This window comes from Vanellus vanellus, assembly GCF_965231255.1.
Source record: "Vanellus vanellus genome assembly, chromosome: 5".
NCBI lineage: Eukaryota > Metazoa > Chordata > Aves > Charadriiformes > Charadriidae > Vanellus > Vanellus vanellus.
Genome location: NC_138910.1, coordinates 56,279,838 through 56,292,531, shown reverse-complemented (window position 1 = coordinate 56,292,531; position 12,694 = coordinate 56,279,838). Strand labels below are relative to the sequence as shown.

Sequence of the window (12,694 nt, the reverse complement as noted above, 5' to 3'; positions counted from 1 at the left end):
ACTTGATTTTACCCACTGTGCAAGTGTCCATTTCCTTCCCCAAACCCACTCAGAGCGCTTCCAAAGTTGAAGGTGCAGAGTCTTTCCAGGATGAAGGACATGTTCACATTCAAAAGAGGAGTAAAGAAAATACTTAGTTGCGATGCATGTAACTATAGTATATCAGGCTACATGTAGATTATTGAAGTCCTTGAAATTTTGAGTAGAACTATGTTACACTCACATCTGAAATATTATGGAAATATTATGGAAATAGATTACCAGGACAAAGAGGTAAAGGCTTCCATTCCCCATTAAGACATCTTATTTTCATTTCCTTAGAATTGCCAGAGACTTTTTTACATCCACAAACTACTTCAGCCCCATGCGAAAACTGGGTCTGGTCTTCCTGATGAAGAACAACATTTGGAATAGAGGAAGGTGATCCACATGGCATTTTGTCTTCTGTTGAGAAGAGCAGAAGTATTCTACAATAATATTGCAGTCATATATGAAAAGCTGAAAGAACTTAAATAAAAAGAACTATATTTGCATTTGGTGAGTCAAACTTACTGCCATTAATTGTAACAACTAAACTTAACACAGCTGAGTACGCGTATGTTTTAGTCAGTTTACTAAATCTCTCTCCTGTCTTTTCCCTTCCTTTTCCATCACTGTGGTAATTCCACAGCATGCTCCACAACTAGTTTTAGCTAATGTTAATTTCTCAAACTGTTTTTCACTGGTGCATAAACCCTAAAGGGTAAGAAAACCTTCAATTAATCCAACTCATCTGGATCCCTGAGTGGGATTGACTCAACTCACCTGGATTCCTGATCCTGATCCTGATCAGTCAAAATTACATTTGATTATACACCTACACATTTGTAATGTGTACTTTCAATTAGTATTATTACAAGAATGGAAAACTGCTGTAACATCGCTTAGAGGGCTACAGTGCTGTCACCTCTATGTAATAACAGCAGTTCCTGCTTTGGGCTGTCACTGCTGCAGTGGTAGTGACAGCAAAGGGTAACGGCTTGCACAGAGAAGTGCAGCACGCAAGTAGTTTTTTTGAAGTAGGAAAAAGGCATGTAAGGGAAACAAGGGCATGTGGCTTGCTCTTAATGCGGGAGAGGGAAGACCCATGTGATAAACTCAAAAATTGAATTTGAACAGCCCTGCACTCAAGTTTGGACTGCTCTTCTTTCAAGTCTGTGCACCAAAACTATTCTCACTGGATCAAGGATTGAAAAGATGCAAGCTCCACGCTGCACTTCTTTAAACCATCAGTGCTGCTCATGGAAGACATGTCAGAATATATCTGTATAGGGACAGAGTAAACCTTTCCATAAAAAAACACCATTTATTGGTTCCGCTGTTAGATGATCCTGTGTTAAAAAAACGCCCCAAATTATTTTCTGTATTTACAGATTTTCAGCTTGAATATTCCATTCTACTTCAATTCTGAGCCAGTGTCTTAACAAATAGGAGTTTTGCACAACTATTTTTTAACTCCTTCCATTGACATCCCTACTCCCAGGTTTGAGGTACACTACCTAATGACATGCACAGAAAGTGGGTGTTTTTGCTTAGGCGGTAGAACTATTCACCATTTCAATATCTGGATTATAAAAAACTGTTGGACGTGTCTGACTCTAGCCTAGGGAAGACAGCAGCATACATAATGCATTCATAGTCACCCTGTTTGTAGCCCTGTGCCCCAGTAACATACAGTATTGCCATTGCTAGAAAGAGGCCACAAAGTTTGTACCGAGCTTGCAAGATCTCAGGATGGAGGCTTATCAGGCCTACTTTGTCAGAACTTGTCCTGACCTGCCTGGAGGCTTGGTTTTACCTGTAACCACAATTTTTCTAGTGACCAGGCTATTTATTTTACTTTTGTTTATCTCTGTATGGTACAACCACAGTTTTATACACATAGTAGCAACAAGTTTTTAGTCTCTGTAGAGTGAGTAATTAAGACTCTAACAGAGTGATGCAGGTGAATAGAAGGCTGGTATGATAATGGAGTCCTTGAGAAGTGGGGACAAAGGTTGGGCATGGCAGAGTAGAGGCACAGGAAGGTAAGAGACAGGGCATAGCCTGGCACCCCAAGGCTATCAATAGCTCACAAAAGGCCAACTTAGACCCGGAGCTGATCAAAACGGGTTTTAGGTGTAATACAAAGAACAAAGAACAAGTATTTAACATATTTAAAACACAACATATCTAATTCAGAACTTGTAGACCAGTGAAAAAAGGGCAAGCAAAAGGATGCTAGCAAACCTAAAAATTGCCCCAAGCAGATCCTGTAAGGAGGAAGAAGAAGTCATCAGCACCAATATTTATTCCACCCAGTGAATGACTTGAGGTACTGATAACGTGCTGAAACTTCCCTCGGAAACACACCAGACTGAAGACATTGACTTTAGGACCCAAAGGGGCAGTGGATGTGTGAGCATAAAACCGGATAAAGGGGTAAATAGAGAAAGGGGTATATAACAATTGTAATTACATATTACAAACTGTTTGCATTACTTAGATATTCTGTGTTATGTATATATTTATAATTATTCTTTATATATTATGTATTTATCATCTTTATCCTTCTATAATAATTTGATCTGGACTCAACAATTCTTTGATTGGACTGTTAAGATTTCACTTACACTACTAATAAAGTTTTGGGTTTACACATAGCGTGTGTTTACTTTTCATTTATAACACGATTTCAAACATCACACGTTATACCTGCAAATCTGTAATTTTAATTGTGAAAATATCTGTGAAGTATTAGCCTACAGTGAATTATAGACTTCTCACAAGTAAGAGTTATATAGATTACCAATGCAAGAGGGAGGAGATGACCACTGTCCGTCAACACATTCTATTTCCTTTGATCCAACCAATTTAAATTCGATGTTGCATTCATATTGCTTTCTGTCCCCATGCTGATACCGTTCCACAGAGCCACCAGCAATGATTCCGTTGCTAATCTCAGGTGGGGGTCCACAGCCACTCACGTTCCCTGAAATCAAGAGATCAAATCTATGCTCTGAACTCAGTATTTTTTAGCAGTTATATATTGTGCAACATAAAATAAATTGAATTTGTTGTTAAGTTAAATTAAGAAAATCAGTAGAACAAGTTAAACAGATCATTGGTTTATGCCTTTGAATATCTGGATTTATGCTGGGCTGGAGATCACAAACAGATATGCATCACTCTACTCTCTTACTTCCATGCACTGTCAATCGCCTGCTATGCTAAAAGAAGTGGTTGATAAAACCAACCGAATTTTAAGAGAAAAAGTGTTACATGGATGACAACTTCAGTATTCTTTAAAAAAAAGGTGAAAATTCTGCAAGTAAGAATAACATATATTATAAAAATCACCTAGCAAGTGATATGTACTGTATACTAAAGGAATTAGCTTCTGATGGAGTTAATGGAACTCCTGTTAAGGGAGCTTAAAATGCTCCTGAGCTAAAGAGCCAACTATATGAAATACACTTGTTTTAAAACGGAAAAGAGAGTGAGCAAAAAGAAGGATGAGAGCACGAAAGACAACACGGAAATTGATTGAGTGGGAAGAAAGGGAGATAAGAAATATGAGATCTCTTCACCCTCTCAAGCTTCTTCATGAAAGGGCGTAGCACCAGAAAAATAAACGCTTTTCAGATGCCACTGTTATGCTCTGTCTTAACAAGGATGAGAAGAATAGGGGCATATAGCTTCCCTTCTGCATGAATTTGTTCATTCTACTGGGTGAAGCTGAGGAATTTCACAGGGAAAACCCTTCACTGAGTTTCTTTTGCTTGGGTCCAGAGCTCTGTGTCATCTCCAAAACAGCTTTTTTTCTTCAGTGCCATGTGATCAGAAAAAGGAATATAGTGAACAATATCTGATGGGTATTAACATTAGGCGGTGGTCAAACTTAGGACATTACTCAAATTAATCACTCCTGACTGCCGTATTGCACGTTATTTATGTCCTTTTGAATAATAAATAATTTTTCATACATTACAGTCAATAACCTGAGTGAAATTTTGCACAGGCCAATTACCAGCTCACTTCCAGTTATTGCAGAACCCCAGCTGGCATAACTAAATCTAACAGAAAGTAAGTTCAACTGTTCAGAATTCTTCACTTGAAATAGCAAAACACTATATAATGATCTGAAGAGGGCCAGTTCCTGCCCTTTTAGAGATGAAGATGGATGGGACAGTTGTTCTTGGGAGCAAGACTGGTTTATAGAAGGTATCTGCAGAAGTCTTCAGGACCCAGGCATTTTCCTATATTTCCTACTACAATAAAGTTAACAGAAGAATTACCTTTACACACTGGTGCTGATGGAAACCATCCAAAGTAATAGCACTGAGTAGAGGCGGATCCCACTCTTACGTAACTGTTTGCACAGGTAAATGTCACAACATCTCCATTGCGGTATTTACCCTCCTTGGGAAAAAAATCTCCATTGGGCAATGTCAGCATTTCACATTCTATTGCTACAAAGACAAAATATTTTAGCGTGTAGTGTACACACCCTACAAAAAGTACATTAAATGCTACTGATTAGAAAAAAAAAAAAACAAAGAAAATCTTAAAGAAAAAAGCTTCACAAAGCGTATACAGAGTTACACTGATTAGCAAATATAACAATATTCACCAAGACACCGGGGTGTTGGACTCCATTCACCATTTATGCTACACACTGAGGTACCAGTTGGCATATTATTTGTAGTTCCATATCCCTCCAAACATGCATACTCAATTGTATCTTCAGGCATGAATGTAGTTTTATTTGCGTGGTAATTCAAAATGTCCAAATGAGGCGTTTTACATGATTCTGTAGAATGAAACAAAGTTAGTACATTTTGTGATCCAGAAACACTGTCCTTTGAAAGCATCATTTCTGCAGGTGCTTTAGTGTGTGCCAGTCTACTCTGGCAATCTACACTACTCAACATACTTGAAATATTAAAAATTCTGCATTGCCAGAATGTGAATGTAGAATATCTCATGCAACATATTCACATAATATCTATTGCATTAACCTTCAGAAATATGTGTCTAGAAGTAATATCTAGCATAAATATTTCTTCTTAGATTCCATTCCTTTCCTTCCACTACATATTATTATTAGAGGTGTCACAGCAAAGTTTGTATTCCTGTTCCCCATGGTCATTTTTGAGGGGGTCAGAAAAAAAAAAAGCCGCAAAATCCTAGGTAAAGGCAGTCTGAAATAAAAGGACAAGATAAAATATCAGCTAAAGTTGGTATTAGGAACCTCTGTATCATAACACTGGAAGATTAAGTCTCTTCTTTTACTATCCTACACCCCTTTTCAGGAGAGGAAGGAACTTTTAAGTGGAGAAAGGCAACAACAGCATGGAGGTATTTTCAGGAAAAAGTACTCCAGTGTTTTTCACAAATGTAGTTTTTAACACCAGGGCAGATGTATGCATAGTGCTCTTCATGCGCAGTGATAACATCTTTCCAAATAATGAAGACTATTTTTCCCTAGTTTGGTCACATTTAAAGAAAGTTCTTGGCAGAATCCCTTGGTTCACAGGCATTTCTTCACAAATCTTTCCTCCCAAGTGTGAAAGGCGTGAGAAATGGGAATAAATTTGCCCTTTATGTCAATGACCAACTGGAATACATGGAGGTGTGCCTGGAGATGGGCGAGGAGCTGATCAAGACGTTATGCATCAGGATTAAAGGGAGGGCAATGTGAGCTCACAGCCCAGAAAGCCAACCACACCCCAGGCTGCATCAAAAGAAGCATGGCCAATAGGACAAGGGAGGTGATTCTGCCCCTCTGCTCTGCTCTTGTAAGACCCCACCTGGAGTACTGCATCCAACTCTGGAGCCCCCAACATAAGAAGGACGTGGACCTCTTGGAGTGAGTCCAGAGAAGGGCCACAAAGATGATCAGAGGGCTAGAGCACCTCTTCTATGAAGACACAGAGTTGGGGTTGATCAGCCTAGAGAAGGGAAGACTCCAGGGAGACCTTATAGCGGCCTTCCAGTACTTAAAGGGCGCCTTCAAGAAACATGGGGAAGGACTCCTTATCAGGGAGTGTAGCAATAGGACAAGGGGTAATGGTCTTAAACTGAAAAAGGGTAGATTTAGATTAGGTATTAGGAAGAAATTCTTTACTGTGAGGGCAGTGAGACACTGGAACAGGTTCCCTAGAGAAACTGTGGATGCCCCATCCCTGGAAGTGTTCAAGGTCAGGTTGAACATAGCTTTGAGCAACCTAGTCTTGTGGAAGGTGTCCCTGGCCATGGCAGGGTGCTTGGAACTAGACAATCTTCAAAGTCCCTTCCGTCTCTAACCATTCTATGATTCTCTGAAATTTGGCCATACGTACCTTGTATCAGGTAAGAATCACTGGAGAGGTCAGTGATCACCATCTACTTTGTGTTATAGAGGCCCAAAAAGATAGCTCACCTAGAAGGCAGTAGATATTTTCCCTGCTTACTCACTTCCTTTGTGTTTTCTCTCTCTATTTCTTGGAGCCCCAGAAAGGATCAGTCCTCTATTTGAGTCTCTCTCTGCCCAGTAAAAAAAGTCTAGCATTCTAGATGACAAAAATTGGAGTACATAGGCCATCATGTCTGTGCCAGGGACAATGATAGGGAGCTCTGAAACCTTTATGCTACTCACGGATGCACATTGGAGGTGGAGTCCAGCCATTTGCTTGACACTGTATCACTCCTGTTTCTTGTCCTTCTGGAGTTACAAAGCCAGAATGACACCTATAGCTGACCTTGTCCCGTAAACGAAATGTTGTCTTTTCCACAGTGAAATAACCATTGTCAATATTGATATTCTGGCATTTTTCTGAAAGAGATAGACAGATTTTTTTCCCAAGTAAAACACTGCTAAACTACGTGCTTGTAATACACAGAAGAAGGAGGACAAATGAAACAGCAGTAGGATTTAGAACTTTTTTAAGAGCACATGAATTTTTGCTTTTGCATTGAGCTCTCTTCCTGAGGGACAACTGGAAAGTGAAAAGTCGAAGTTCACAGTTACCAACTTGTGCAGCACAAACAGGGATGGACAGGGGTTTGATGTGCAGCAATCCTGCAAGCTTCCAAAATTGTATGTCCACATCTGGTCTTCACTAGAAATTAAATTCATGTTGGGCATGCACTGTGCTGTGCATGCATAAAGAGGACCTTCTGTCCATATTGTAAGGGGACACACACAAGAGATCACCATGGTGTGTAGGTACAACCTCTGTTCTACCAAAGAGAAATCAGAGTGCACATACTGTAGGACTAAAGGAAATTTGCAGCAAAGGACCTCTTCTTGTACACTAAAACACTACTGCAGACCGATCCAATGTTGTAACTGATTTCGCATGACTTGGAATACATTGTTTAAGCCAGTCTAAATGGATGGAAATCAATCATCTTGGTTGGACGTTATGGTCTTGTATTCTGAAAGAAAACTTTCATAGTATGCTAAATTCTTTACTAATAAATCATTCTATCAAGGAGTTTATTCATTTTAAGAAATTAACACTAGACCAAATAGTATTATTTGCACATTAGAGAGTCAAGTAAATAAATAGATGAAAAAAAAAAAAGACTTTGATGACACACTAGAGGATATATTTGAATGCTGGGAGCGGAGTTAATGATACTTTAATGCAAAAGCTTCAAAAGTTTAAATTTTACATCACATTTTTTTTGTGTTTATACCAGTGATGCTCACAACTGCCTAACAGTAGGAATCATAAAATTTCATTTTGCTTTCTTATTGCTATTTCAAAATCTCAGTAGGTGGCAGTCCAAAACATTCCTATCACAAGGTGGAATTGATTCCTAAAAAAATATTTTTACAGTCCAAGAAAAGTTAGGTTGAATTATTTCATTATCTAAAGTATTTAAAATTCCTGTGAGACATTCTAGCAATTTCAGGCTTGGTGCAAGTCAGGAACAAAAGCTGGAAACACAGTTAGAAGAGGTAACCTTCCTATTCCCCCCCCCCCCCCCTTCCAGTATGATGCCAACTGGGAGGAGAAACAGGGATCAGGTGGCATAGCAAGAGACTGAAAGGAGACAAGAAATTAGATAGGCGCAAGGGGAATGACTACTATTTATTATATTACTGCACAGCTATGTTATAACAAGATTTCACTACTGAAGACAAATGACTCCCATCCCAGAGCTTACATTCAAAGAGATCTGAACGAGCCACATATGGACATTTTACAGGGCTACGTTCTGCACTTTTGTATAGTGACTGACCTCAGCAGCATACAGGGCCATGAGAGCTGCATGAGCCAGTTGAGAGAATCAGAGCATTGTGTTTCAGTTGTAGAGCACCTAGACTTAGAGCCACTAAGCAGAGGTGACGGATTCATGTAGGTGAGGTGATGATGGATTTACTGGTTTTAGCTAGGAACCCCAACAAAATACAAGCACACTCACTTTCACGGATACATCTTGGAGGAGGTGACCAGTCATCCTTTGTGCATGTGACTTCTCCACCTTCATGTTCAGTATGAAAATCATCATTGCAAACATATTTAGCTCTTTCACCTTCTGTATAAACGTTCTTCTGGCTACGTGAGAAATAACCATTTTCCAGACTTCTGACAAGACATTTTTCTAAAGAAGGAGGGTAAATACATTTAACCACAGTAATTTGCACAGCAAGAACTGAGGTAAATTAATTTTTAGGAAGACAGTTACCAAAAAAGGGCCTCCTAAGCACATTTCTGTATCCTTCAATCCCCACAAGACATTAGTGTTCAAACCTGAATGAAAGCATGTTTTGTTTCACTGCCCTAAAAACTAAGCAACCACATGAAAAGGAGTGCAAGCCACTACATAAATTGTTAAGAAGTGGTAGTAAACAGTATCACTTACCTAGTATTCATAAGCAAAGTTGGCCAACTTCTAGCATGGTGTACACCAGCTCTGGTTTGGTTTGCTATGTCTCTAAAATGTTGATGTCTGCCCTGAGTGATTTTCAGCATTTGCCTCCAGGATATTTTATAATTTCTGTGCAAATGTATCAGCCTCTTAGACCAGCTCTAGAGATTTTTGGCTCTATAGCATCCTGTGCCCCCAAGAGCCCAGACACAAGGAAGATGGCTGAAGGAATGCTATAGCTGTGTTACTTGAGTAACTGGTCCTTTCCTCTGGGGAGAACTCCACTCGTTTCCTGCACTGAGCACCACTCCACTGAGGGCAACAGGGAAAGATCAACCTTTTGTAATCCACTTCCAAGCCCTACCAGTAGGTAGGAGCTTTACTGTGACTGAAGATGTGTGTTAGGAGAGGAGGCCTCAGCTCGCTACTTTAATGACTGACCTATAGAAAATAGATTTAAGTCAGTGTATCTGGATCTCTTGCTGATGCCATGCTCACTTTCAGTTTATTGCAAGAGTGTGCCACCTTCTCAACTCCAAAGGTTATCCAAAAGGACCAGGCAGTGGATCTCAGAGAGGAACCTCTAGACAAAGTGCTCAAGCCATGGAAGGAAGAATATATTTACATAGAGTAGAAACCCTCTGTTTGTATGTGCAGATGAAAGTAGATGCATGCATGTGACTCAGAAGCCAGAGAAGAGAAACATTTCTTATGTATTTCTTATTCTCATGGATAGTTTCAGGAGTAAAGAATCTCCAAAATTCAAAAGCATTGTTTCAGCCTTACTCACTTTCAGAGTGTCACTTACTGTCTCACAGTTTGAGCTCTGCAGATAGGATGACAGTCTGGGTGCAGTTCCAGTGGTCAACTAAAGCAGTTCTACTTTAACAAACTGTTCTTTGTTCCATCTTGTGCTCCATTGACACAATTTCTGCTGCACAGAACTTTGATAATTATAACCAAATTAAACATACAGTGGAAGTGTACTTACTGAGGCATTTTGGCTCTGGAGACCAGCCCCTTTTAGTACAGAACATTCGAACCCAGTATTCTCCATCCGGGGTTGTATAACCATAATTGCAGTGGTAATCAGCATGCTGCCCAAACCTCATTGGAAAGTAAGAATCTTTGTCGTACTCCAGTGCTCCACTTAACTTGCCGTTTTCTATAATTGGGTAGTCACACGGTTTCTCTTGAAATAGAATATAGCAGCAACAATATCAACATGTGCATGACAAAAAGCTCAGGACACTATTAATTCATCTGAGTGTTTTCTGAAACTGACAGAATCAGGACTACGCTGTGGGAGACCCTGAGGAGTGCGGGAACGATTGCACTCTGCTTCTGGTGTCTTTGTCATTAGCTCTACCTATGTTGGTTCCCTCTGTTTCCATTGCAACCAACAGAAATCCAGTCAATATTCTCAGTGGACTCCAAAGGCTGATTCATGAGACCAAATGTAAGTATTTATTCTAGGGTGAGATGACACTGTCTTTGTAGAGTGACTTGACTGAATTTACTATACTGACCATGATGGGAGCCCAGACAGCTAGCTCAGATATAGACACTGAACTGTGGACTCTTAAAATTGACATGACTCCTGTTATAATTTTCATTTGTAACTTTTGGGATTCTGCACCAAAAGCTCTTCCTAGCTCTTCTCATTTTTATTTTAAGACTATAGTGGTTTTCTTTTGTTCTCTCAGTTCCTCAAAGGAACTGACACTTCTCAGGGACAAGTCAAGGACAGAAGGAGGAGATTCCCAAAAGCTTTCATTCAAGTTTACCCATGGTGTCCTACTTGGCCATGGCAGGTAGGTTCCCCCTGAAGTGCTCTGACTCACAGCCTACATGCTGTGGCAGGGGAGATCACCCACTGGACAGATCAGGTTATTATAGGTAGAATAAAACTGTGATTGTTCATAATATACCAACATACAATTGCAAAGAAAAATATAAAGCTGTGATAACTATGACGAAAGCTACCTTCCAACCATTACAGAATCACAGAATAATAGGGGTTGGAAGGGACCTCTAGAGATCATCTAGTCGAACTTCCCTGCCACAGCAGGTACACCTACAGCAGGTTGCACAGGATGGTGTCCAGGTGGGTTTTGAATGTCTCCAGAGTGGGAGACTGCACCACCTCTCTGGGCAACCTGTTCCAGTGCTCTGCCACCCTCAAAGTAAAGAAGTTCCTCCTCATGTTAAGATGGAACTTCCTATGTTCAAGTTCGTGCCTGTTACCTCTTGTCCTATCACTGGGCACCACTGAAAAGACTGTTCCCATCCCCCTGGCACCCTCCCTTTAAGTATTTAGAAGCATTGATAAGATCCCCCCTCAGTCTTCTCTTCTCCAGACTCAAAAGACCCAAATCCTTCAGCCTTTCCTCATAAGAGAGATGTTCCAGTCCCCTAATCATCTTTGTAGCCCTTTGCTGGACCCTCTCCAGCAGATCCCTGTCCTTCTTGAACTGGGGAGCCCAGAACTGGACACAGTACTCCAGATGTGGCCTCACCAGGGCAGAGTAGAGGGGGAAGATAACCTCCCTCGACCCGCTTGCCACATTCTTGATGCACCCCACGATGCCACTGGCCTTCTTGGCCACCAGGGCACATTGCTGGCTCATGGTCATCCTGTTGTCCACCAGGACTCCCAGGTCCCTTTCCACAGAGCTGCTCTCCAGGAGGTCAGCCCCTAACCTTTACCAATACATGGGACTATTCCCCCTCAGGTGCAGTACCCTACACTTACCCTTGTTGATTTTCATAAGGTTCCTCTCTGCCCAACTCTCCAGCCTGTCCAGGTCATGCTGAATGGCGGCACAGCCTTCTGGTGTATCAGCCACTCCTCCCAGTTTTGTGTCATCAGCAAACTTGCTGAGGGTACACTCTATCCCTTCATCCAGGTCATTGATGAATATATTGAACAAGACTGGACCCAGTACTGAGCCCTGGGGAACACCACTTGTTACAGACCTCCAACTAGACTTTGTGCCACTAATCACAACCCTATGAGCTCTATCTGTCAGCAAGTTTTCAATCCACTGCACTGTCCATTCATCTAACCCAAGCTTCCTCAGCTTGCCTATGAGGATGATGTGGGAAATGGCGTCGAAAGCCTTGCTGAAGTCAAGGTAGACAACATCCACTGCCCTGCCCTCATCAACCCATCCAGTCATGGCATCATAGAAAGCTATCAGATTAGTCAGACATGACTTCCCCTTGGTGAATCCATGTTGACTACTTCTGATAACCTTCTTTTCCTCCAGATCCTTTGAGATGACACCCAGAACGAGCTGTTCCATCATCTTTCCAGGGATGGAGGTGAGGCTGCCCAGCCTGTAGTTTCCCGGGTCTTCTTTCTTGCCCTTTTTGAAGGACTGGTTTTCCTCCAGTCCTCAGGCACCTCACCTGTTCTCCAGGACCTTTCAAAGATGATGGAGAGTAGCCCAGCAACGACTTCTGCCAGCTCCCTCAGCGCTCGCGGGTGCATCCCATAAGGACCCATGGACTTGTGGATATCCAGTTTACTTAATTGATCTCTAACTTGATCCTCTTCAACCAAGGGAAAGTCCTCCTTCCTCCAGACTTTCTCTGCTACCTGCAGTCTGGTACTCCTGAGGGCTGGCCTTAGCAGTAAAGACTGAAGCAAAGAAGGCATTCAGTAACTCCGCTTTCTCTGCATCATCTGTCACCACAGTACCTGTCCCGTTCAACAACAGGACCACATTTTCCCTAGTTTTCCTTTTGCCTCCAACGTACTTGAAGAAACCCTTTGTGTTGACCTTGACATCCCGTGCCAGATTTA

The 12,694-nt window shown here is 41.2% G+C and overlaps 1 protein-coding gene across 1 annotated transcript in view; it reads right to left on the bottom strand.

The window, feature by feature from the left end:
• CFH (complement factor H) overlaps window positions 1-12,694 on the bottom strand; it is a gene marked incomplete at both ends in the record, with an annotated part of 38,081 nt that overhangs the window by 9,493 nt on the left and 15,894 nt on the right. The window contains 7 exons of the mRNA XM_082484038.1: window positions 262-444; window positions 2,828-3,010; window positions 4,317-4,490; window positions 4,652-4,831; window positions 6,659-6,835; window positions 8,437-8,616; window positions 9,875-10,075. Coding sequence (XP_082340164.1) covers window positions 262-444; window positions 2,828-3,010; window positions 4,317-4,490; window positions 4,652-4,831; window positions 6,659-6,835; window positions 8,437-8,616; window positions 9,875-10,075 — 1,278 coding nt within the window. The remainder of the gene's footprint in view (window positions 1-261; window positions 445-2,827; window positions 3,011-4,316; window positions 4,491-4,651; window positions 4,832-6,658; window positions 6,836-8,436; window positions 8,617-9,874; window positions 10,076-12,694) is intronic.